The 27187-nt window shown below is 38.9% G+C and overlaps 1 protein-coding gene across 1 annotated transcript; it reads left to right on the top strand.

Moving 5' to 3' along the window:
- LOC141427912 (SH3 domain-binding protein 5 homolog) lies at positions 1 to 27182 on the top strand (the record flags this gene model as incomplete). Its single annotated transcript, XM_074087515.1, is given in 5 exon segments — positions 1 to 63; positions 12629 to 12806; positions 18062 to 18180; positions 19354 to 19437; positions 19751 to 27182. Coding segments are annotated over 5 exon segments (1365 nt in total), but the record flags the coding sequence as incomplete, so codon positions are not given.
- Positions 27183 to 27187: the final 5 nt, after the last annotated feature.

Raw genomic sequence — 27187 nt, forward strand, 5'->3', positions numbered from 1 at the left:
GTGGAGTTGGAGAAATTGAATGCGGCCACTGATGAGATCAATAAGCTGGAATTGGAGCTCGATGTAAGTAAATATATATATATTTTTAACTGTAGTGTCAATTCAAGGCCGGCAATGGACCAATGACTCTTCTTGAGTAGGTAGTTGGTACAGTCACCTGCATTAATTTCTGTCACAGCGGAGCGTGCAAAAACATCTGACACATCCTACCGGCCTTAGGAATAGAGTTGTATCAGATATAGTGTCAGATATTAGTGCTAGTGACTGTACTCAAGGGCAGTGGTGATCATTTCCCTTCAGATCTGGTATGCCTCTTAATAAAAATAATTTCAGCAGTTACCAAGTTGAATTACTTATAGTTAACCGTAGAAAGACTGACCGGGAAAAGTTCTTTTGTGACCCTAGAATTCGAATTCAATATTTTTCATTCCTTCATCGTAATCATTAGATAGAACCGTTTACGATATCTCCAAATAGCATTAAAATATAGGGAATGTGCAAGTATAGGTATGTTTTTGTTTGTTCAAGTATATCTTTATTATTTAACGAACCGAATTGTTTAAATAGCCCAATAAAATACGAGGATATGGTCCCTTTAAATTGTACATTAGAGAGAGATCGGACTAAATAAAACTGTGACTAAATAAGATATGAAAGATGGAGGACGAATATTCAGCGTTTTTGCAGCGTTTTTTTTTTGTCATTGGTGCTTCGCAGGTGTTATTAAAAGAGGTGATGCCCAGGGTTGTTTTTTTATGAAATATGAAGACAGTACCGATGCTGAATTTGCAGGTGGTAGGACCTTGTGCAAGGTCCGCCCGGATTGCTACCACATCTTGCTCGCTAATTCTGCCGTGAAGCAGCAGTGCTTGCACTGTTGTGTTTCGGCGTGGAGAGCAAGACAGCCGGTGAAATTACTGGCACTTGAGGTAACCCATCTTAGGCTCTAGGTTGGCAACGCATCTGCAATACCCCTGGTGTTGCAGATGTATATGGTGGTGGTGATCTCTTACCATCAGGAGACCCACTTGCTCGTTTGCCATCCAGTCGAATAAAAAAAAAAAAAGCGTGATTAAAATTCTTGTGAGTTGTCTTTCCGTTGTGTTGTATAAACGTGGGACGCTAATGACGTTTGACCGCGCGGTCAAAACGCTCGAATATTTTCCCTGGAATGTTAACTTCTTTGGCTCGTATTTCTTTATTTTTCATCAGTAAATTGTGATAGTGTATGTGAATAAATGTCTTCTTTCTTTCTTTCTTTATTTCTTTCTTTCAGTAACATGTTAAGTTATTTAAGAGAATATTCGTATTCTATGCATATTTCCTTAGGCAGGGATACCCAAGCTGTGGGCCGCTGGAGTGTACCCAACGGCGCTGCATGCGGCTTCTTTTACCTCGGAAACTTAGGCAATCTCACTAACTGGGCAATCTGCTGAAAATCATCATTGCTTATGTAGCGACTCCTAGCGCCATCTAGGGACCAAATATAGAAACTCCGACCATGTTCTACATCGTGCTATCGAAGTTTCTCAACTCGGACGCCTAAATGACTATTTCTCAAAAAGTTGCCCATTTTTAAATATTTCAGTTGTCCACTTATTACTTAAAACGATCCTGACGCTATTCCACCACAAAAAAGTAAGTAGTATTGTTTTTAAATATATACAAAACCTTGTAGGGAAAGTGATAAAAAGTCAGATAATCTTTGTTGTTGGATCCTAAATACTCAAAGGTGGATCCAATAAATATCACGGGACAATTCACACCAATTGACCTAGTCCCAAAGTAAGCTTAGCAAAACTTGTGTTATGGGTACTAAGCAACGGATAAATATAATTATATAGATAGATACATACTTAAATACATAGTAAACACCCAAGACCCGAGAACAAACATTCGTATTTTTCATACTAATATCTGCCCCGACACGGGAATCGAACCCGGGACCTCAAGCTTCGTAGTCAGGTTCTCTAACCACTAGGCCGTCTGGTCGTCAAAATCAATCTCTGAGGTCGTCAATAGAAAGTTTTTATGTAGTTACAAAATTTGGATTTTTTTCCTCTCAAGATTTCGTAATGTTTTCCTGACGTCAAGAAATTTTGGATGTTTAATGTAGTTTATGTTTTATGATCGCGTCCTTAGGGTTAATAATTACTTGACAAAACTGATTTGTTGTCAATTTCATGACGGTACAACTCTATGAGAAATACTCATATACAACTTCCGACGCTCGTTCTTCGGACTTCGGTCCCCAGGCATGACACCTGCCTGGAGAGAGATCTCTATTGGGAGCCTTGGAGCCTCCCCCTAACTGTACATTAACTGTGCGCATGTAATAAACGTCTGTACATGGTGTGTCTGTATATTCATTCAAAAGACTCCAAACTTATTTAAACAGCTACTGCCCCAAGCTGCAATGGCGGCGTGTCAATATACTCATCATCACATCACACACATCTCATCCCAGCTTATATACGTCCCACACTGGCACACACCTGGCTTGCTGGGCACAGGCCTCCTCTCAGAACAAGAGGGCTTGGGCCATAGTTCCCACACGGGCCCAGTGCGGATTGGGAACTTCACACACACCATTGAATTGCTTCGCAGGTTTGTGCAGGTTTCCTCACGATGTTTTCCTTCACCGCAAAGCTCGTGGTAAATTTCAAATGTAATTCCGCACATGAATTTCGAAAAACTCAGAGGTGCGAGCCGGGGTTTGAACCCACGACCCAATATACTAAGCCTAAGTAATTGCGGTTTCCTCGAATTCCTCGTTAGATTTGTTCTCCTGGCTCTCGAGACTTATAGGTGGAAAAATTGCTGTTGTGTTGTGTTTTGTAGTGCGTGAAAGGTCAAAGTTAGCGGTTGAGATCGTTTCGTGAAGAAAAGTACAGTTTACCGGATGTAAGTGTATATAGTTAACGAACCGCGGCTTTGAAATGAACGCCTGTTGCTGCAATAGATTTAGATTTGTTTCTAGTATAGTACTACCGTCCTCAAGCTAAAAGGCGGCTTAGTGACAAAATCTAATTTGGACATGGAGACAAAAAATCACTGTTTTTTTTAAAAATCAATGCAAGTTTATATCGATAAGTTATAGATGCTAGTTAAATCTATGAATTATAGATATCAACTAGTATCGATTTAAATTAATAATCGCCTTTTTCGACTCTATCTCAAAACTTGAGTTTGTCACTTAGTCGCCTTTTAGCTTGAGCATGGCAGCGTAAGAGTACCGTCTGAAATAGACAGGTGTAAAGTAAGTAATGCAAGTAGGTAAATAACACAAGTGAATCAAGCAGAGCTACGTTAATACTACATACCGTAATTTTAGTCCGAATCATCGTTTGTCATACTTTTTTTTCCATCGAAACCTTAAACTTTTCTGAATTTTTGAAATGGTCATCCTATAGAAAACTATAGGTTAGGTAGGTTAGGGTTGTTTTATAACAATTCTGAACAATTATTGGATTCAGAGAAAAAAAGAGTTAAGTATGACGAACTCGTCCAAAGTCTTAAGTACGAAAGTTCATGTGCTCTGGACTTTACCTACAATCCACACTTTTCTTATTCTCCATATCAACCCTGGCCTCTACCCCAGTGGCAGCGCTGGATACCTATACCCTTAGTGCAAGTTTTCGGTTCGCGTTCGCGGTAAAATCTCAATTTATATGGAAACACGAACAGCGCCTCTAGCGGAACGTTTGCGATGTTCGTGTTCCCATACAAATTGAGATTCGTTCCAACTTCAGCGGAAAAAGATAGTAGCAATCTTGTCGATGCTTTCAATGCGTTATCCTATCCGATATTATTGCTGGTGACTGGTGCAAAGATAAGCTGAGGCATTTCCTGTATGAGCGCTTTGTGGTGCCGTGCCTAGGAATTCGACCTTGCCCTTGTCAACGATAGATAACAGCATTTTTAATAGAAATACGAACAAGGGTATAATCTACCAGCTTAGTTGATATGGTCGCAAAATCACCGTATAGTTTACGAGTATATAGCCAGAAAGATAAGATGGTCATCTCTTGTCGCGTAGGTATTCCCATAGCATGATATTACGTGTGTCGTATCTACAACAAAATATCCATTGTTGATTATCAATAAAACAGTAGGTAAATAGTTTTCGTTGTGCCAACCCTATTTTTTTTTATTTGTCGGTTTCCCACTGCCAACTTGTGATAGCCAGACTCTAATCTATAGACAAACGAACCTTTTCGATTCATGAATGGGTCCTAGATTTTGGAAAAATGGGTTTTACGTGTCTAAGCCAGTGAAATTACGACAATTTTCGCGACCTTTGGTAATCGTAAACTTTTTTCCAAAGCCTATCCTATTTGGATAAAAGCCACTAATCGACATAAAAGGCAAAAGCTATCTTGGCAATGCTTTCATTTATAATGATTTATGATCCTAACAAAAGTGCCTTGTAATGTTTCGTAATATTCAGCGTTTCAGGATCGAACTTCGTATATTAATAGCTTGGGCCCTGCCCCGTTACCGGCGGCAAACTAGGTTAGGTTTTTATAATATATTTATTTTGTATGTACTTTTCTGTATTTTACTTTTTATAACTGTTATAAAAACCTAATCCTAAGAATGAAAAAAATAATAATAATAATAATTCATTTATTTTCAAGAACAACATAGGTCCAAATTTAAATACATACAATTCTAAGTTAATAAGCAAAATTATATTAATATAATATTGCCGTCCAGCTGACGCATATTTATTTAATACGAGAGTGAGGGGGACGGTACGATACGAACTGCGAGTGTCGAATTTCGTAGTAGCCCCCCAGCTACTGGGCTGCCGGTAGCCAGCATTGTTTGCGGTGGAGTACCAATCTCCTTTGGTCCTATTCTCTTTCAAAATTTACTCGAACTAAATCCCTCAAAGTATAGTCGACCAAGAAATTGGTTTTGGTTGGGTCCTGAAGGCCTTACTTGCATTTATACTTGGCGAGCAGAGCAACTTAGTTGTATTATTGTCCCGGGCGCAAAATGCTTTGGCCCTCACTGCTAATAAGCCATAGTAGACACGGAGTGACTTGGCTGTAAAACGGCTTAATGTCATAATGTTTTAGTAGGTAAATGGTCTTGTCTGGTCTTTAGATTTTTAATACAATTAAGACCTTATACTTGTGCACTTCACGACCTAGACGTTTTGCTAAGTAAGTCTTCCTGAAACTTAGACAATTTTGTAATCATGGCATTAGAGAAACAAGTCATTTTGCATACTGGTTCAGTGTACTACTAAGACGTTTTGAATCATCATCATCATCATGTCAGCCGAAAGACGTCCACTGCTGGACGTTTTGAATGCCGAGGCTTAATGCAAGTAAGGCCTTCGGGACCCAGCCCATCGGTTTACCACCCTAAGGTTTAATGTCATTTGTAATTAGCGCTTAAAACGTCAAAGCCTATATTCACTCACAAGTCAAAATGTCAATTAGCCTTATTGTATTATTTCTGAAGTAGGAACTATCATTAAAATTGGTAAAGCACTTTCTTCGTCGACTATACAATAATCAGTCAAACTCCCACCATAGTGTTGTTCGAAAAAGGCTTGGAGTCTCGGTATTATATTATTTAAAGCATTGCATTGCTTTGTAGCTTCTTCTGACTTAAACTTAAACTGGCTCTATGTCGGTCCCTAACCGAATGCTTCTCTCGTCCACTCAAAGGTTGGTAAAGGGATAAATTCGCCTCTGTACATTCTAAACGTTTGTCAACTGTGTTTGTTTCTCTATTTTTATACAATAAAGAGTCTGTACACACGTACAGCGCTGGGCCTGGGGTAAAGCAAGAGGAGCCATTTTCCAGTGCAAAATAAAATATGATTGGCGCCTTTTGAGAGGCGCGAAAGCGGTGTAGACATCTCGCTCTACCTTGATCAAGGACTGGAGCCGCTGCTTACGTATTTAAAACTCTACATATTTGAATTGATACAGCTAAAGCCCGTACCGAAACATATAAAAAATATTCATTATAGTCTCGAAGCAGGCTATCTACAAAGTGCGATATTCGAACATCGTCTCTTGCCGTCCCGTTGATGAAACAAAGTGCTTAATTCGAACTTCGTTTCTTGCCGTCCCGTCGATGCTAATTTATTTAACACGAGAGTGAGAGCGACGGTACTACGTTACGAACTTAGAATTTCGTTCCTAGTAGCCCCGCAGTACTAACTTGTAACTCTAAAATATGCCGCTAGAGTGCGCTGTTACGTGTAGAAAACTTGCTAACGTTTGGTCGTCTCTAATAATACAACACCGCGAACGACTTTTATTAAGTTAGACAAACAGACAAACTTTCGCAAGTAGGAAACTAGCTTTGCCCGCGGTTTTATCCGCGTATTTTTGGAATCCCAGTAACATTATGGGATTATAAAGTTGTAAACATGAACCTCTATAATAACATCATCATTAACATATTCACTGATCACTGGTGTAATACTTTTACTTTTGAAGCAACGCCCGCGAAACGTGAGCGTAGCTTCTTCGTTTAATGTTGGGTAAAAATGTCGTCATTCGTATGTCTGTCCAGCTGTTTTTCAGTGAACTTAAGACAATTAGTTTTCTCACCCGCGACCTACTTAAGTACTTATATACGCTTATATAACGCCTGATTCAATAAATTGTTATCTACGGGTCACAATCATTTGTCTTCAGACTTGTGAAATTTTTGAGTTTTTTTTTGTAATCGACTGGATGGCAACCGAGCAAGTGGGTCTCCTGATGGTAAGAGATCACCACCGCCCATAAACATCTGCAACACCAGGGGTATTGCAGACGCATTGCCAACCTACAGGCCTAAGATGGGATACCTCACGTGCCAGTAATTTCACCGGCTGTTTTACTCTCCACGCCGAAACACAACAGTGCAAACACTGCTGCTTCACGGCAGGATTAGCGAGCAAGATAGTGGGAGCAATCCGGGCGGACCTTGCACAAGGTCCTACCACCTGAAATAATGATTCGATCATTATAATGGCTTTTTATGGCGATTTATATTATGGATTTTTTTTTTAATAAGCGGAGCCAAGGGGGTTGAAAAAAAGTGTAATGTTTCAGCCGTTTAAAAATCGCCTCGCGAGGTCTACGTACACCTCTTGCCCGGTTCACATTATCCCAGTAAACCGTTCCAGTAACATATTACACTGCGGTGCTCGATCGATCTTGTAACTCGTTTAGATTGTGACCCCGCAATGTATAGCTACTGGAAAGATTTTACTGGTATAATGTGAACCGGGCATCAGAGAAAATAATACCTATAGTTTTATTCCGGACATCCGCCGAATACATACGAAAGACGATAACTGAGACGATGATGGCGAAAATTTGTTATCGTTACACGCATAAATCGCTGAATCGACTTGGATGAAATTTGTATGGAAGATACCTTGAGACCCTGTTTTTATCTCGGTAAATTGCATGATTTCCTCGCGTTATCGTTAATATGAGAACAGCTGCTTTTTCATTGCCGAGAATTAGTATAGGTTATAGTTTCATAATGTCCCGTTAGATGGCGCTGTAGCGTGTAACAAACTCGCTAACGTTTGGTTGCTTCGGAATATACATCATCGTAAGCGACTAATAACTGTTCACACACAAACTTTCGCAAAATTAAAACTAGCTTTACCCGCGGTTTTAACCAGATTTTTTGCAATCCCCAAAGTGAAAGAGGGGGATTTCTAAACATGAAAATAGTAATTTCTGGACTGCACCAGGATTGCCAACCGTATGAGGTTCCTCGTACAAATACGAGGATTGTAGCCTTCCGTACGAGGTACGTACGATACGAGGGCACTATCTACCTTGTAATAAAGTAGCAATCGTTATCGCACCGTCCACTTCCCCCCGTCTATTGATTTTTCCAGGAATCCGTATAACCGTATAACCTTTGACACTAATCGACCGCTTTTTTTCTCAACCTCGTATCTGGCCACATTAAATTGCTTTAGAAACATCTTTATGTTAAGTATGATAGTGTTGATTTACTGTGTACAATTCTGGTAGATACGAGGTTGAGAAACTAAGCGGTCCTAAATCCTAATGTAGGATTCACCAATCTTGGCCGTGTCAATCTTTGCAGTTGACAAATTCACGTGCGTAGGTCAGTGGGAAGTTGAAAATTCTTCGTCTGCGAAGAATGAGGGCTATCGTTTTTTGTCTTTCTAGATGGCGCCACTGTTGCGTGAGTTTTAAGTGTGGCTTTCAAAGTCTGTTATTACGGGCGTGAAAACAAGTTTAGATTAAAATTTAATACACCTTTAAACCGTACAATAAAAATATTGAGCAACCACAGTGTTGCGTAGTCCCGTTTTGTTCGGAAAAAAGGGAGGACAAAGTTTCCGAAAGACAAGACTGTCTCAAAACACAGACATTCATTGCCCCGTACACATAATTGCCATAATTAATTTCAGGTAATGCAAAATATTCACAAAATTATTCTAATTATAGTAAACCCGCGTAGCTCGGCCAAAAACTATGAGATTTGACATTTCGGAGACCTCACGCTACACTAGCGCCTCTAGCGGCGAATTCATACGCGATAGCCCTCATTCGTTTATCGCAGTCCTGTGGGAACTACTCAATTTTCCGGGATAAAAACTATCCTATGTCATTCCATGGGTCTCGTATTGTGTCCATATCTTTCATCTAAATCGGTTCAACGGTTTAGACGTGAAAAAGTAACAGACAGATGGATAGTTACTGTCGCATTCATGTATAGTTCGGATTCGCTCCAGCAGTTCAGTTTCTGGTAGTTTTGTTCAGAACTTCACGCATCGTGGCATCCTGCTTCTTCCGGTAATTCTATTTCGTCTCTAGGTTACATCTAGATCTTTCTTTTGGTTCTAAATTGTTAGAGGGAAAAACTAGAGCAAACAAATGTAGCAGTCGTCTCGTGACTTCGGTAATTGAGTGGTGATGTCAGAGACGATTCTGGATCTATCGTAGTGTTCTAAAATCATGAATTGAGTTTCGCGGTGTGAGGAAGCTTGTAGAAAATACAATAAAATTTGTAACAATAAGTTGACGTTTTTTTTATTAATCTCACAATAACTAGTAAAAAGTAGAGCAGAACAAAAGCTCGGCCGTAGTATATTTTTCTCCAAGCCATTCAGGCTATTTTCAACCTGCTGTAATTTTGTGATGGCTACATTTTACCTAATGAGAAAACATTTGTTATGATAATGTTAGTGAGCGTTATTGATTCATTAATTATACTTGTTGTTCGATTTACAAAAGATAAACGACGGAAAACCTTGTTAAAAAAAAAATCACTTTCAATAGGTACATCATGATGTTAAAAATCGTCTCATCTTCTACCAATAAAAGGTGTTATTTAAATAACAGAAAACCTGAAAGTAGTTCGTTCAGAATCGAGATACATGTAAGTGACTTATGTCTTTTTTACAGGCTTTTATTTAACTTGCCCTGTTCGTTATTTGGGTCAAACCATGCAAGTTAAATTTGACGCACTTCCAGTAGTCTGATCGACTTAAAATTTAGTAAACTTATGCAAATCTGGTGACAATACAATAATCTGTTGACATCCTGGTAGTCCGGCCAGGATCGTCTCCACAGGAGGGAACTCTTCAACGGTTAATGGCATCGACTTGAAATTTGGTATTCAAATTAGTTTGGGTGACAATACAAGTATAGTCAGCAAAAAAAAGCTTGTATTAAATAAAATGAAATGTTTACCAAAAACTTATTTGAGAATAAATGTCTTTAAACTTACTTATATAGATAGATAGAATAGTTTATTTCTGCTAAGAGTTAAATTTTAAATGCTGCCGTCAAACTTTGCACATATAGTCCGGCAAAAAAGAGTAGAAATTAAAAAGCGGCAACACTTTAGTGTCACCCTTTTAAACCCTGTCAAACCAAAAAGGGAGGACACTACAGTGTTGCCACTTTTTAATTTCTACTCTTTTTTGCCAGACTATAGTTATCTATTGTGTCCACTCTCGGTTGCAATTGCTAGGTACGTCATGCGTACAATATCTAAGAGCATTGATGCTAACGCTGAACAATGAACGCATGTTGCGTAACCCGGTGTAAAGAAATCCAGTTATGCGAGTTGTATAGATAACAGGTTTCAAACAAAGAGGTTGTTGTTTTGTTTGGTTACGTTTAGACATTTATGGTTAGAAGCCGTGGTGGCCTAGTGTTTGACCTATCGCCTCTTAAGCAGAGGGTCGGGGGTTCGAACCCCGGCTCGCACCTCTGAGTTTTCGAAATTCATGTGCGGAATCACATTTGAAATTTACCACGAGCTTTGCGGTGAAGGAAAACATCGTGAGGAAACCTGCACAAGCCTGCGAAGCGATTCAATGGTGCGTGCGAAGTTCCAAATCCGCACTGGGCCCGCGTGGGAACTATGGCCCAAGCCTCTTGATCTAAGAGGAGGCCTGTGCCCAGCAGTGGGACGTATATAGGCTGGGATGATGCTGATGACATTTATGGTTAGGAGTTATAAGGTTATTGATGTCTATACTAGTTGAAAGAAAAATAAGGGGCATGAGTTTCATCGGTTAAATGAAATCAAAAAAAAGTTTAGAACGTTTTAGAAGTAAAGAAACAAGGAAAAAGAAGGTGGGTGGAAAAAAATCAGGATGGTAGTAAGTATATCAAACTTACAAGGAAAACTATAACGGTTAAGTTTTCTTGAGATTTTTTTTATACGATTGTATGGCAAACGAGCAAGTGGGTCTCCCTGATGGTAAGAGATCACCACCGCCCATAGACAACTGCAACACCAGGGTATTGCAGACGCATTGCCAACCTAGAGGCCTGAGATGGGATACCTCACGTGCCAGTAATTTCACCGGCTGTCTTACTCTCCACGCCGAAACACAACAGTGCAAGCACTGCTGCTTCACGGCAGGATTAGCGAGCAAGATGGTGATAGCAATCCGGGCGGACCTGACAAGGTCCTACCACCTGCAAAGATTAAGATTTGTAGTTTAAGATTAATAGCAGCCTATGGTATAAAATATACCTAAACTTGGAATATTCCGTGCAAAATACGTAATCCTTAGGAAAAAATATACTTAATTTTTTCGTAATGGCTACAGAACCCTGTTTCTGGCGTGTCCGACACGCTCTTGGGCGGTTTTTTTTATATTTAGATATGCAATAATTATCTGTGGAATATAACTGACTGTGACTGTGAATCATTCGTCATTTCATTTCACTCAACTACTTAACCGCAGAAAAAAAATGATAATGTTAACGGAAACAGCTGCTTTTAGGCTGAGACAAGTTATTACCTGCACAAAATTTGATAATGGCCCAGAAAATAATAAAAGGATTTTTTTTTTTATGGTATAGGGGGAAACGAGCAGGCGGATCGCCTGATGGTAAGCGATTACCGTCGCCCATGGACACCTGCAACACCAGAAGAGAGGAATTGAGAAGGAACCTTTTTTACAAGCTTTTATTTAGTTTCACCTGTCCCGTTGTCTGTCTGTCTGCCTGTCAGTAATCAAATCTTGCAAATTAAATTTGACCAACTGTCAGTAGCATAGATGAGTGTGTATACTGGTAAGTCAGTAGTCAGATTAACTTGAAATTTGGAATACTTATGTAAATTGCGGGACAATACAATAATCTGGTAGTGAAATCCTGGTAGTTCGGCCAGGATCGTCTCCGCAGAACGAACTCTTCAACGGTTAATGGCATCGACTTGAAATTTGGTATGCAAATGTAATTTGGGTGAAAATGCAAGTAAAGTCGACAAAAAGCTTATATTTTTTTTAACAAAAACTCTTTGAAGTCAAAACAGGTCAAGTCTCTACACACGGACTTTACACCAGTGTTGCCGACAATTATTCCTGTAAATTTCACAGTGCGAAAGCTTTTTCTATCAAAGAACATCTCTGTGCATATTATAACGTTGCAGCAAGGTAGGTACCTACTTACAATTACGAAAATTAGGTCCCGAGGTCGGACTAAGGTCAATTGCCAGCGATCCCACTTATTTGTGTAATACTGGCTGTTACTACATAGACTGGCAAATAAGGTATCTCGAGCTCTGCTGATACACTCGTGTATGAACTTGTGCAGTGAAGTACGGTGTTCTTTCCACTCTCACTATACTTGGTTTGGACACAGAATAACTAATAGTATTTAACTAAATGTAAACAAACTTCCGCTGCCAGATTTGGTACATTCAAGGATTTTAAACATTTTACTTCAGTATCTATAATACGGACTAGACTAGTGTAGAGCAATACAGAAATGTAAATGTTTAGATAGTTTAATGAGGGAATTCCAAGACACCAATTGATGTTGTTTTGTTTACATTTAGTTTAATACCTAACCAAACCAAGTATAGAGATGGATCAGATCCTTAAGAATTTAACTTTTCAAATTTTCCACAGGAATTTAGTAGAATCGTGGATTTTTTAATTCAATGCTAGATCTAATAGGGTACCTATGCGAAACACTTGTAGAACTGTCCGTAACTCACGGAATGTACGGATACGGAACCCTAAAAAATTAGCCACCAGTTCATATTCAGAGCAACACAACCGTTCTCACCATGCTCCCAGATGTTTTCCATCTATTTCTGTCTGGCTGTGTGTTCTGGCGTTACAAAAGCATATTATTTCCAGGAGTCCATGAAGACATTCCACCTGCTCCTCAACGAGACATCTCGGCGTCTGCAGGGGCTGACGAAGCGGCTAGGCACCTGCGTGGACAAGTCGCGACCCTACCACGAGGCGGTCGCTGCTGCCGCCGCCGCCCGCACTGACTGCCAGAAGGCAGCTGTCCAATTCCAAAGGGCTAGCGGTAAGTTAGTCAAAAGCGAAATATTCAAATTCAAAATTCAAAACTATTATTCTGCAGGTAGGCCGCGATGGGCTCTTTTACACATCGTTTTTAGGGTTCCGTAGCCAAAATGGCAAAAACGGAACCCTTGTAGTTTCGCCATGTCTGTCTGTCTGTCTGTCCGGCCACGGCTTTTCTCAGGGACTATCAATGCTAGAAAGCTGTAATTTTGCACGAATATATATGTAAGCTATGCCGACAAAATGTTATATTAAAAAAAAACGAAAAAAAATTTTTTTAGACTACCTCTCGTTTTTTTTCTCATCCAACCTTGTAGCGTGGGGTATCGTTGGATAGGTCTTTTAAAACCATTAGGGGGTTGCTAAAATAGTATAGCTGAGTACATATATTAGACATACGAAGATCTGTTCTTAGGAACCATGTCATCGATTTTAGTAATAAGAAAAACTGCATTCATACATTTACAAAAAACATGTACTCAGCCCGGGAATCGAACCCGGACGTTCTGAAAAATTAAACTTACATTTCCGAGGTCATTCCTAATTCATACTTCTCTCTCCGACTGCCATACATAGCCATAGATCACTCGCCCCCTCTGTTAGCATATATTAAGTAGTCTGCGCAAGCGCATTCAATTAACGCATCAATGTGTGTATTACGCATGCGGGATTGTTAGAGCGGTGCGTCAGTTGTTGGTCAATTTGGAGTGATATCATATTGCCTGTGATCTAGATACGAGTAGTCTAGTTAATTCTGGATCGCCTTTTATTAACAATACAATAGGTTATCTTATCTGGTTATCTGGCACAGCTGTTTCACCTCTCACTGTGCGCTTATATTTATTTATTGGGGTATTTATTAGCCAATGAAAATTTACAGCTCATGAACATGAATATTAATACCCCAATACGCTGTAAATTTAAAACATAAAAATAATATGTACGAGTAACATATGGTCTAACCGAACTTGAAAAAATCTGCACCGGTCTGATAATAGAATGAAATGTATTTTATACTTTGTTTGTTTTTTGTTCTTTTTTGTACTGTGTATTACGAGATTAAGGGTCTAGTATCGTTTCAAAACTGTTTTTTTATACGTGATAGTTAAATGTGATGACATCTTTGTTTATTCAGACAAAACAGAGATGGCGTTACAGGTAGGATATATATTTGCGTATTACCTATTTGAATACACTTCAAATAAATATGTAAATACGAATAACATGATCCTAATTTTTTGATATCGTGGTTGGCCCCTAGTGTAGCCGTCAACGCATTCACTGCCACCGACGTATATGCGTTTTCGGAACTTCGCCCAGTGCCGCTGTCATAATTATTCATACATCTTGAACGCACATGTGCGTCGGTGGCACCTGTGGAAGTCAGTTAGCAGTGAATGCGTTAATATTAAAAACGTACACTCCCAGCGTTGCCGAACGGCGTGCCTAAAGCCGCTGATAAGCGTTTTCCTGTCACAGATTGACTCGCATTCCATACAATTGATGCCCAAGCCGATTCTATTTTAGCTAGCCCTATCGCAAATACTTAGCTATTCAAGATTATGTAAGCATCACAGAATTAAGAATTAACCCTTTACCAAGCATTGTGTATATAGCGAGCACATAAATGTAAATTAATATTCCACATGCTAAATTTACAATATGGTACAAAATGTATTTTATTTTATGTTTATTTTTATTGCCTTGACATTTTAATTATTTTATTGTATGTTCCATTGAGTGTTCCTTTTTCATAAATTTGACATAGATTGAGAGTGCTTGGACTGTAGTTCCCACGCGGGCCCAGTGCGGTTAGGGAAGTTCACACCCACCATCGAATTTCTTCGCATTTGTCACGATATTTTCCTTCACCGTAAAACTCCCCCTGCTCCTTTAGCCCACCTTTTCGGCCGGCAACGCACCCGTAGTCCTAAAAATGCTGTAGGTGTCACTTACCGTCAGGTGACCCGCATGATCGTTTGCCAGCTATTTGACATTAAACAAAATTCGTGGTAAATTGCTATTAATATATTAAAGCTTATCTGTCGTTAATTCATTGTAATTTAATATCATTGCACAGCACAGACAATTGAGAATTGATTTCGCGTTCATAATCGAATTACGTGAGATATGGTTCAGATTACATATGTTATCGCGTCGCATTGGCATGATTTGATTAAAATTTAACGCCCCGAATTAATCGATTCAGCGTCAGCACGTGCGCCGATTGATTATCGATCGTTTAGCTTTCTGCCTAAGTAAATTTTAACCGTATGTGTGTAATACAAAAACCGGGCAAGTGCGAGTCGGACACGTCCAAAATAGGGTTCCGTAGCCATTACGAAAAAATTAAGTAATATTTTTCGAAGGATTTCGTATTTTATACGGAATCTTCCAAGTTTAGGTATATTTTATACCTTATGCTGCTATTTACTCTTAAACTACTAATAATTCTCAAGCAAACTTAGCCGTTATAGTTTTCCTTGAAAGTTTGATAGACTTACTACCATCCTGAATTTTTTCAAATTTTTCTACACACTGGTTTAGATTTTAGAGGGGGGGACGCTCGATTTTCATGATAATTTCCACTTTAAAGTTGAATATTTCACAAACAAATCACTGAATCGAAAAATCGTCCTAGCAGACCCCTAATGGTTTTAACAAACCTATCCAACGATACCCCACACTAAAGAGTTGGATGTGAAAAAAAAAACACCCCCACTTTACGTCTATGGGAGGTACCCTAAAAAAAATTGTTGTACAATTTTTTATTGTACCATTTTGTCGGCATAGTTTACATATATATCCGTGCAAAATAACAGCTTTCTAGCATTAATAGTCCCCGAACAAAGCCGCGAACGAACGGACAGACAGACAGACATGGCGAAACTATAAGGGTTCCGTTTTTGCCATTTTGGCTTCGGAACCCTAAAAATTAACAGACTCCTTAAAAACATGGATATAATTTTCTACCAGTTTGAAGTCAGTGCCTCAGCACGAGCCAGCAGGAGTGATTGAAGCCCAATAGACAGTATGTAGGTGATGTAGACGACTATAGGTCCACTCCTGCTGACTAGTACTGATCGACTTCAAAGTAGTAGAAAATTATTTCCATAGTTTGTGGAGTCGATTATTTTTGTTGCTTGAATGTTTTTCTCGCTTTTTACTGTCACAAATCTAATTATTATAGTTTGCTTTTTCCAATGCGGAGATGTTAATTATAGAAAAGTCCTCCTGCACCTGCGTCCGATGCACTTCACACATATTACGGGTATCCATTATGACGAGCATAAATTATTGAACCTCTGAATATTTCTTAGGTTTCTTCTCAACAGAGGTTTTTCCGAACCGGTGGTAGATTTTTTTTCTGACATTCGTAAGTGCTTGTTATAGCCTAAATAAAATGAAGATATTTTGACTTTGACTGAATCTCAACCCGTGAAATAAAATTAAAAAAATCATCCCCATTTACGTACATTTATTTTACCACTGTCTTTATATGCTTTACTAGTTAACGTATACGTATAATAGTTAATCAAAACCTGATATTGAATAATTTCCACATATACAGAACTCTACACTGCTCGTAGCCCAATAACTTACAGCGTAGCTCGTAGCTGGTTTTTTAAAACATACACATTCTGATACGCGGAATGTGACACGCATTCAAACGAAAGTGCTACGTTCAATTTACATCACATAACTGATATTTTGTTATCAGCACTGACCTTGTCTGGCGCTGCGTGGTGGCATTGAAACGTTATTTCCATAAAAACTTCGATGTAAAATAGTGAAATATTCAGTAGCGTTCATAAAGTATATCACGCAGTAGCTCATCATAATGTCAGCCGAAAGACGTCCACTGCTGGACATAGGCCTCCCCCATGGCTCTCCACTCAGACCGGTCTTGTGCTTTCCGCGTCCACCGCGATCCCGCGATCTTAACCATCTTGTTGGAGGCCTACCGACAGCTCGTCTCCCGGTCCGCGGACGCCATTCGGGAACCTTCTGAGCGCAATGAACATGGAGTTGCTTATATTTAGAAGTAATAGAAATGTCACGATTTAAAAACTCTATCATATGATTGTAAAGCCATATATTTTTACTAGCTTTTTCCCACGGCTTCGCCCGCGTGGAAGTCGGTTATCGCGCGCTGATTCGTCGGGAACTGTGCATTTTTCCGAAATAAATAGTAGCCTATGTCACTCTCTGGCCCATAAACTATCTCTATATGTCAAAAATCACGTCCATCCGTCGCTCCGTTTCGACTTGAAAGACGAACAAACATACAAACACACACACTTTCGCATTTATAATATAAATATTATATATTATTAAATATGGATTCCCGGCTTAGTCATAACGAAAAAATGGGTTACTAAAAGAAAAGTAAAGAAGGATAGGAAGGGAGAGAGAAATAGAGAGAGATTTATTTCCACATATTCATCATCGTGGTATCAGCCGTAGGACGTCCACTGTTGGACATAGGCCTCCCTCATAACCTTCAGTTGCTTCTTTGAACATGAAACTCGATTTAAGACGTGAGTTATCCGGGTAATTATATTTAATATTCAGTTGCTTCGGTTGAAAGCGGCCTGCATCCAGTGCGAATCCGCGACTTTAACCAAGCCAACCGTCCACCTCGTTAGTGGACGTCCTACGCATGCCTATCCGCGGCCCCTACACATATTAAATACTCAGAAAAAGACATCTGCCTGAATAGAGATTCCTATAATGTGGCATCCCCCACGCTGATCAAAAATATCGAAACATAAGTCTGGAAACAGTGCTCGACCGACGGTCAAACTGAGACATGGATGCACAGAAAAACCAGAAAACGAGACCAGCACTGGGAATCGAACCCAGGTCCTCTCCTCAGCAATCCGAGCTGCGTGCTATAACCCCTACACCACTGCTGGACAGGAATCTAGACACGAATTTTTCCTATGCACATATCTCAGGTTGCTTATTTCTACTATGCTAGTTAGCAGCAGCACTAGCGACATCTATGTTTCGTCGACAGACGTCACACTCTTTTGGAACTAACCGCTCACCCAGACAAGAGATGTCGCTACTAAACGATCAAATTATAATTGGAATTTGTGCATCCATGTCTCAGTTTGTATTTTCGATATGGTTTCACGGGATACCCGTAAAAGTAACAAATTTGGAGTTGAAAAAAAAAAAACCAATCATAATGTACAAGGTATTTACTAAGACTTCCTAGGTCTTGACATGTTCTATTTCTGGTTACAGAGCTCCACGCAGCGGCCAAGGAAACTGTGACGTTAGCGGAGCAGAGGTTTGTCAGCAAGCAGGATGAGTGGCAGTTCGACAGCAACTGGCAGGAGGTCCTCAATCATGCCATCATCAAGGTAGACTCACATTGTAGCGACTTATGGCGCCATCTAGTAAGCAAATATAAAATAGGGCATATTAGGGAAAGCTCTGCGCAGGGGGCGACACTAGCGCAAACCTCCATGACAACGTCGGAAAATATTTTGTATGAAATCATGACCATTATTAGTAACAAAATAACATGACATTTACATCGATAGTAACAATAGAGCTATATTTTCAAAAATTTAAATAATTTGATATTATAGCAAAGATACTCATAAAACTGTTTACGGTTTTGTGCTAGTGCTGCAATCTGACGGCAGAATATTGCAGTAATATTCCCTATTTATAATATTGTAGCGATTCTTAGCGCCATCTAGTGAGAAAATATAAACTTTATAATATTATAGCTACTCCTAGCGCCATCTAGTGAGCAAATTTAGAAACTCCAACATACTGCTATCCATGTTTCTCAACTCAGACGCATATCTACAACTTTCCAAAGCTCTTCCTTCGGACTTCGATGCCCAGGTATAATATCTGCCTAGCCCCTGTACCACAAACATTACAAGTTCTACAATTCGACAAAATTGCAGTGGCGGCCTTAGGGGGTGGCGAACAGGGCAATCGCCCGGGGCCTCGCTCTTGCAGGGGCCTCGCGCAATAACTAACAAGCCAAGCAAATTTTAAAAAAAATAGATTTTTTTAACTAAGTATATTTTCGCATCACATACTTTTCACGAAGGATAAAGGGCCTCGCAAAGACCTGCCGCCCGGAGCTTCACAATGGTTAAGGTCGCCGCTGCAAAATTGTTAAGTTTCTCATATTACAATGTTACAGTTTTAGTAGCGCTTGTAACTTTTTTAGTACGGACAGGAGGCTGGAGAGAGATTTCATTATTGTACCTTCTCACATTGGTGACCCCGACAATGAACAAAAACGCAACCTTCAAACACATACAAGATGCAGTCACACAGCAAGCGAGACTAACCATACTGCACCACTAGCTTGTAACTACATTTGCCTGGTGTCTGTCTATATCTATAGTGTGACAATCTCAATTCAACGGAGCTCAAGACAACACACCGCGCCATACAGCTCAGGGTCGCCTCTCGAGGACCTTTCTCCTACGCAGGGGAGTTACTAAGTACAATACCTTACCAAACTTTATGTAGTTTACTAAGACATTTTCAACGGTACGTTTCAGGTCATGGACGCTGAAAAGAGAAAGGCTGATAGCGGACGCGAGCATCAGAAGAGAGCGGCTGCCTTCATAGCTGCTGAAAGAAAGGTTCGCAACTTATTTTTTAAAGCCTATTTGTTATTTAATAGCGGTTGGCATTTTGGGCTTTTATGCCGTGGACATTCTGAGATAAAAATTAAGCTCTGTGCTAGTCCAGACTTCCTGCTATTTACGTACCAACTTCCGTCCATAATTCCGGGATGCCTCAAAATTTCCCGTGGTTATTCCCAAAGATTACATCGTGAATTTACTTTACTACTCCAACGCCACATTCCAAACGCATCAATGCGTTGCCGTTCAGGTTTCTTGAGGGTACAGGTCCAAGAGTAAAGTGTAGTAAATTATATAATTCATGCTCCAGGTAACTCAGCTCGAGGAGAATCTCAAGCGAAACATTGTAAAGTCTCGTCTCTACTTCGAGGAAAAGAAACTATGCGACGAGCAACTGCAGACCCAGAACTCGAAGATAGAAAAACTGCAGCGCCTCATAGCTGACGCCAAGTATCGCTACTCCAAGTCCTTGAAAGCTCTAGAGGAAATCTCCGAGGAGATACACAGAAGGAGAGGAGAATATCCTCCTGATAAGGACTCCATACCAGTAGGGCCGAGAGAACCAGGCGTGGGTGCAGAACGGGACCCAATACACGACGAAGCCAAAGTTGACGAAGGCGTCGAAAAAGACGAAGAATCAAGCTTACAGGAACTTAGGATGCGCGTCAGAGAACTAGCTCTAAAACCTATCGACAAAAAGGAAGTTGGAACAGACGAGGCTTGGGCCCTAGAGCTCAACGAAACAATCAACAAGCTGGACCAACTCCTGATGATGAAGGAAAACAACCAACAGAAGCGCTCCAAGTTCACCAATTCTTCGCCAAGGAACGCCAGCGCGCCCTCTACCAGTTCTAAAACATTACTCAAATACAGCCAACCTCCAAGCGACACTTGGAAAAACGAGACGAACCTGATGCGAACTAAATCAAGGAGTCGCGAGGTCGTTTTTGAACACACCAACCCACCGATAAGTAAGTCAGAGAAATCTAAAAGTATGATGTCCTTGGATGTGTTAGCTTTGGCTAGAGATACCACTATAATGGATAGAGAGTCATATCTAAAAGCTGTAATTGAAGACAAGAGTCCAACTGGTACATACACTGAGAGCAATTCTGATAGGAATGACAGTCCTGATGAGATTCTGATGGTGGAATGCGACTCTAGCGACTCCACGCAGAATCCAGTCATTAGAATGACTAGCTCGACTATCACAGACAGCGATAACAGTTGAATCGACTCTGGGTAAGACCTATGATCACAGGTGTAACTTTTTTTAACAGGCTTGTTGACACCATTAAGCTATAATGCTATGAAGCGACTCTAAAGCTGCGGCTCCACAGGCGGAGACGAGCGGAGCGGAGAGGAGACGTGTAGGAATCGACCAGTCATATTAGTTGAATCCACATCTCGTCTCCGTCTCTTTATCATCAGACGTGTAGGGGTTGGTCGATCCTTATACGTCTCCTCTACGCTCCGCTCTCCGCCTCAGTGGAGCTGCAGCCTAATGCAATAATACTTGGTTTTATTATCATGTGTAGATATTAGTATGGATACACCCTGAAAATAAACAATCGCGATTGGGTACTTTCCTGTGGGTAAAAATATATTGATCTATTTATTTATGCCATCAGTTTCAGTGTCACGAAATATTAAATACGTATATTTTTTGTCAATAAAACAAAAATAATGATTAGTGGTGTCTTAAACCCCTTTTATGTTTACACCTCTGTGATCACAGGGCACTATAGGCGGGTAAAATTATGATCATACTTGATCATAAAGACGCTCAACGAGTAAAATGTTAAGATCAGTTGTGGCTGAGACAGTTGGAATTTTAGAATATTATAATACCATGGCGTGTGTGTGAGTGTATAACAAGTTTGTGTGTGCGTTCCCTCGACTCAGAGATCAGATGTTTGCCAAATTTGGCTCGATTTTTAGTAGATATTTTGTATTCTTAAATTGCAAATGACTTGGTTACAATCACAGAACTAGTAATATGGATAGAAATGTTATGGTGCGTATTTCTTTGCATGTCGGAGTCGTTATTTTTTTGGTCCTTCTGAACAAATAAGAAATAGAAACGTTTATTGTTTAAAACCGTGTACAAATTATGTTAACATTTATGCACGAGAAGTTTCAACAGTTTGCCCATTTCGGACGTACAATTTATTACTTAAATATAATTATAATTTATTAATTTTACATGAATTCTGATATTTTTTCAAAAAGTATTCATTTAGATCATAAAAGCACTCGCACACTAAAAATTGTTTCAGTTTAAAATTGTTTAGTTGCGTAGTTGAACCTTTGTTTTTTATTGATAACGAGATTAAGTTTCAATTAACTGCTAAAGATTGTTAGTTGCTTTGAAAGAAATAATTAGTCGACTGGGTTGGCAAATAACTGGCGTCATAGGGAGCTAAATATTGCCATGCAAAAGCTATTGAAAGATCGTGTTTTGACAGATCATATAAAGAACCTAAATTGACTACTGGGGTCAAACTACCCACCAACGATATGTATTTCTTTATAATAAACTTCATTACACACTCAGTTGGTAAAATAAATATTCGTCATATTTATTCTTGTCTTTTAAGTGTTGACGGAGTGGTCGAATCAGTAGTGAAGTGAAGTGTGTCCGGAGTTTGTAGTTGGCAATAGAGGGCGCTGCTGACCACTCTCCCATCAGGTCCTAGCCTCCTGAGGCCCACCATACAACAAAAATTGACATCGAAATTTAAATCTTAATGTCTCATAGATAAAGTTGAATTTATTCCTTTTTCAAAAGATATAAATTCTATTGCTAACAATATGTACTAGTATTTCACTTTGAACCACAGGAGGTTAGTCGCCTTTCACGATACCCACGGGAAGAGATGGGCCAGTCCTATTCTAAAAACGGGCACGGCATTTCTACCACTTATTATTTCTGTGATTACAATCGTCAGGGAAGCATTGTCTGTACTCTTTTAAAAAAATGTCTTTGTAACTCACAAGTCAATTTCGATGTTAGTAAAAGTTTGTAAGTGTCAATAAAAATTGTATCGATTGAATTGATGTTTGTCGAGTCATATCACTAGTTTGATACTGTATTTGTATTTTGCTCACTCGTATGTTTATTTGAAAAGCTGTCTATGTCAACATATATTTTTAGCCCTTTTCCAAGCCCCGCGAATTAACTATGGCGGATTAAATTAATAACGAATAATATTTTTAACGACTTCTATTGCTACATTCTAGCAAGGTCTAATATTTGTGTACATTTATGTGGTCGCTATATGCACTACACCTGGAAAAGGGTTAATGCATTTCGAAGTGACTACTTAGGCTTTGTTAAATGACTATATTCTTGTTTTATATTATTCTAATTTGGTTGTATTTTTGTTGTGATTAACTCTATTAAGTTTTATATTACTATCGTTAATTGGAGTGACTGAACTATGGGAAAACTTTAAACAGCAGTATGACGACTAACTCACCTTTAAATCTCACTCGATATCTTCATCGATCTCCTTTTCTTTTTGGATCACCTTTTATAACTAGAAAGTTATTTTCCTATTGGCACTATTGAATTAGCATATAAAATTATTGAATAGGCATCAAAAAAGGATCCTATTATAAGGTCCTACACAACTAATAATTTTACTAAAGAGACTACATTTTAATCACTGACACGACCACACATGACAACCCCGGGGGTTGCAAACCAATGGTTAGGAAACAAGGTAAAATGTCACCCTATATACAAAGTGATGTCATTCAATTGTCAATCATATACTTTATTGAAATATCCTATAAATCAACAGTCATACACTGCCTACCCTATTTCGCATTTCAGTCGCGCACTCAGCCTACATAGTCACTTCAAAATCTTAGTGGTTGTTATATTGTATTCTTAGTTATTCTAGATCTTTCTTTGTATATATTATATTGAGCCATACAAGTCCACCGACACTTAGCTCACAAAATAATTTAGCTAGACTTTTAGTGTTCCGTATTACTTGTTAGTAAATAACTGTAAGATAGTGTTACTGGTTGGTACTTATCCGAAGGTTGTGGATTTATGTAGATAGTGAGAAAATGTTCCTGAAAAACAATGAGTGTAGGAAAGTGTCGTGAAGTCAAGATAACATATGCCTATACTTGAAGGTTTAGGTAATAAACTAAATATAAACAAACTTCAACTGCCAGATTTCGTACTTTCAAAAATTTTAAACATTTTACAAACAATTGTATTACAAACTATACTGATGTATTTCAATACGTAAATGTTTAGATAGTTTAGTGCTTCAATATTTAAGATACCAATTGACGTTGTTTTGTTTAAATTTAGTTAATTACCTAATTACCTTTCAAGTATAACCCTTACTTAGAAGGTCGAAATGTCAACTTCGTATCGTACCGTCCCGCTCTTGCTAGTAGATATTACTTAGTTGTGTGAGAAAGACGGTATGGTACGAAAACCCCCCTTTAGCATAAAAGACGCAAGCATGTGTATTCCTGACTGCACGCCATTATAAAATCGGGGGTTTATGTGAAGCTGTCGTTTTCGCTGACAGTACGCCGTCCCTTTTTACAAACATACGTTAAAAAGAGACACGAATCTTATTCCGCGCAAAAAAGGTTTTGTTTATTAAAATACTTCTGAATACGGTATAGTTTTTGTACTAAGTTTTGCTTTTACTTATTCCGATTTGATACTTGTACCGCCATCTAGGCAGAAACAGTGAACCTATCAACTTCCAAGTGTGAAACGTAGATGGCGTTACGTTTCAGTAAATAAAACCAGATTTTCGAGGTTTTTGTACAAAGCCTCTGCGTTATGAAAATAATATAACTTATAATATAAAAATCTGAAAGTACTTCGCGTGTTCTGAAAAATACATAAAGTTATACAAATATACGAGATATACATAAGGTTTCAGTGTTGTAAGGAGCGATTACACTGAGTCGTTCACCTAACGCGGTCGCCGAACTTGTCAAATAATCAAATTACTTATATATACTACCGTGTTCTTTATACTTTTACGGTCGCCGCATGCTGCCGACTCAGTTTAATCGCCTCTTTATATAGTTGCTATTTTAAAACAGCGCAATCTATTAGGTATTGTTTTTCAAAAATCAACACACGTACGGACATATCGACACAATTCATGAAAATTGTGCGACATGTTGCATGTAACTATGGTTTAATTCACCATTAAAACTTTAACGTATTCAAAAGTATTATTTAAAAATCAAATACGAAATTAAGGTTTCAGGAGCTAACAACGAGAATGCCTTATAGAAGACGGAAACTCTAGGATCTATTTTGGTACTAATTCTTAATAACTCTACTAACTTTTATTTTAAGGGCAGATTAAAAATAATCCCTTTTGTGTAATAATAGACTTTACCAACTGTCCAATACAAAACTGAGAGAATTATCAGTTTTAAAAAGTTAAGTATGCATAATGGATATAATAATTTTCATAAGCACAAAAATCGTAGCCCAATGGTTGGACTTGGACCTTAGCATCCTGGCAGGTGTATGTTGAAGTCAAAGATATAATGTTTATACTTTACCAACTTGTCGCTGTAACTTCACGTTTAAACTGCTGTATAAAATTGTCAGCACGCAACGCATACAGTGACAAGGTACTAAAGTGTAAAGATATTTTTGGCATCGACTGTACAATTATAAGTATAAGATGACTATGTCACTTGTATAGTAAGTGGTTAGATAACTTACGCATTCTAGGGAAGGGATAAAAATTTGAGAGCTGCCAACTCGTTTAAAGCTAACATTAAGAGATAAATAACAAAAGGTTGATTTAATGCATTTATTCGAAATGTTGAGTGAAATTTCGTACTTACCTAAAATGTGATCTTGTATATTTTTTATTAAAAATCTAAATAGATATTGACCATAAAATCGAACTTAAAATAACGACGAATTTATGTAAAACTTTCACATTGTTTCACTGTATTTTGCCATACGTTGAGTTTTAATAAATTATTTAAAATACACATTAAATTATCATACACCGTGCACTTAAATGTACTCATAGATTTTAAATGCCAGTTAGAGTAATAAAATTATGAACTACATTTCTCCTAATGACTTCTATCGTGTGAATTTTGTAACTATGTATAAATGTCTAGAAGAATACTATTTTCTGCACAGTTTTGAATCACAAATAAAACCTGGTCACCCATAATAATTATTCCTGCACGCAGCGGGTATCTCACATAATAAAGCGTTAGAAAAACTGCACTTTACTAAGATCAAACTGCATTGCTGGATCCGGATTTTTGGAACTACATCTGTGAAAATGTCGTTCAAAAATGACTTGTTACTCAAATAGGGTGCGGTCCGTGCGGTTAATGTAAGACCTGTAACGAGGGTTTTTCGATAGGCGAAACATCGCTAGGAACCTGTCACTATACTATTGTATCGTTTTTGTCAAACTTAAAACCTAAAATTGCTAAAAGTGGCTCCGAAGCGGTAACATTTCGTGTGCTCTGCCTACCCCATTTGGGAATACAGGCGTGATGTTTGTGAGTGTGTGTGAAATATCGGTAGATGGCGTTAGTATAGTATGGTGCGTTTAACATTTCTGTCACGCTTGTGATTGGATAAATATCTAAATTAGCCATCGCAAGCAAGACTGAAACGTCAAACGGACCTTACGATTCTAACGCCATCTAGTTGGGTAGATTCCTGGCTAAAAAAGATCAAGTAAGATTATCAACCTGCGAAGCAATTCAACGGTGTGTGTGAAGTTCCCAATCCGCACTGGGCCCGCGTGGGAACTATGGCCCAAGCCCTCTTGTTCTGAGGAGGCCTGTGCCCAGCAGTGGGACATATATAGGCTGGGATGATGATGATGAAGATTATCAAAAAATATTTGACACCCATTTTTTTCCTTTTTTCTATCAAACAATAAAAGAGAAAGATGAACGCCAAAGTTCAGGGAGTGGGTGACGTCACGCCGTGCTAGTGTCGCACAGCGTGACTTCATTTGGAACTTTAACTGGCTATGTCTTCACCATTTTTTGCATAATTCACAAAAGAAAAAATACGCGTCAAATATCGTCGGCTGATAAGCAAAAGTCACTAACTACAAAAAACAATTAGTGGAATATTAACCTTACGATGCTATGCATAAGTTTGATTATCCCTCTTGACTGAAACACATTCACTGCCACCTTTCCACAGGTGCCACCGACGCACATGTGCGTTCAAGATGTATGAATAATTATGACAGCGGCACTGGGTGAAGTTCCGAAAACGCATATATGCGTCGGTGGCAGTGAATGCGTTAGTGGTAATTAGTGACTTTTGCTTTTCACCCGACGATATTTTCTGATAATGTACAATACAATGACTCTTTATTGTGCACCACAAATACAGATAACAGGTGCACAGAGAGAAAAATTACAAAGTTAGCAATAGGCGGCCTTATCGCTTAAGAGCGATCTCTTCCAGGCAACCTTACTGATAGCCTAATTACCTTTTTAAGACACTAGCGTATTCGTGCTGTTATGGCAAATTACATGACTTCTCAGGTCGTGCGTCTATTGTCGTTCATTCCGGATCGGCAATTACTTGTTCCTACATTAACCGCATCCCTCAAATGCACAGAAGTGTGCATGGACATCGAAACTTACCGTATATTACGGCTAAAATACAATTACTAACACGTCTTATAACAACTGCCATTGTACTTTGATCACGAATAAACGTATGAAAAATGTATTG

The sequence above is a fragment of the Choristoneura fumiferana genome, chromosome 5 (genome assembly GCF_025370935.1).
Source record: "Choristoneura fumiferana chromosome 5, NRCan_CFum_1, whole genome shotgun sequence".
Taxonomy (NCBI): domain Eukaryota; kingdom Metazoa; phylum Arthropoda; class Insecta; order Lepidoptera; family Tortricidae; genus Choristoneura; species Choristoneura fumiferana.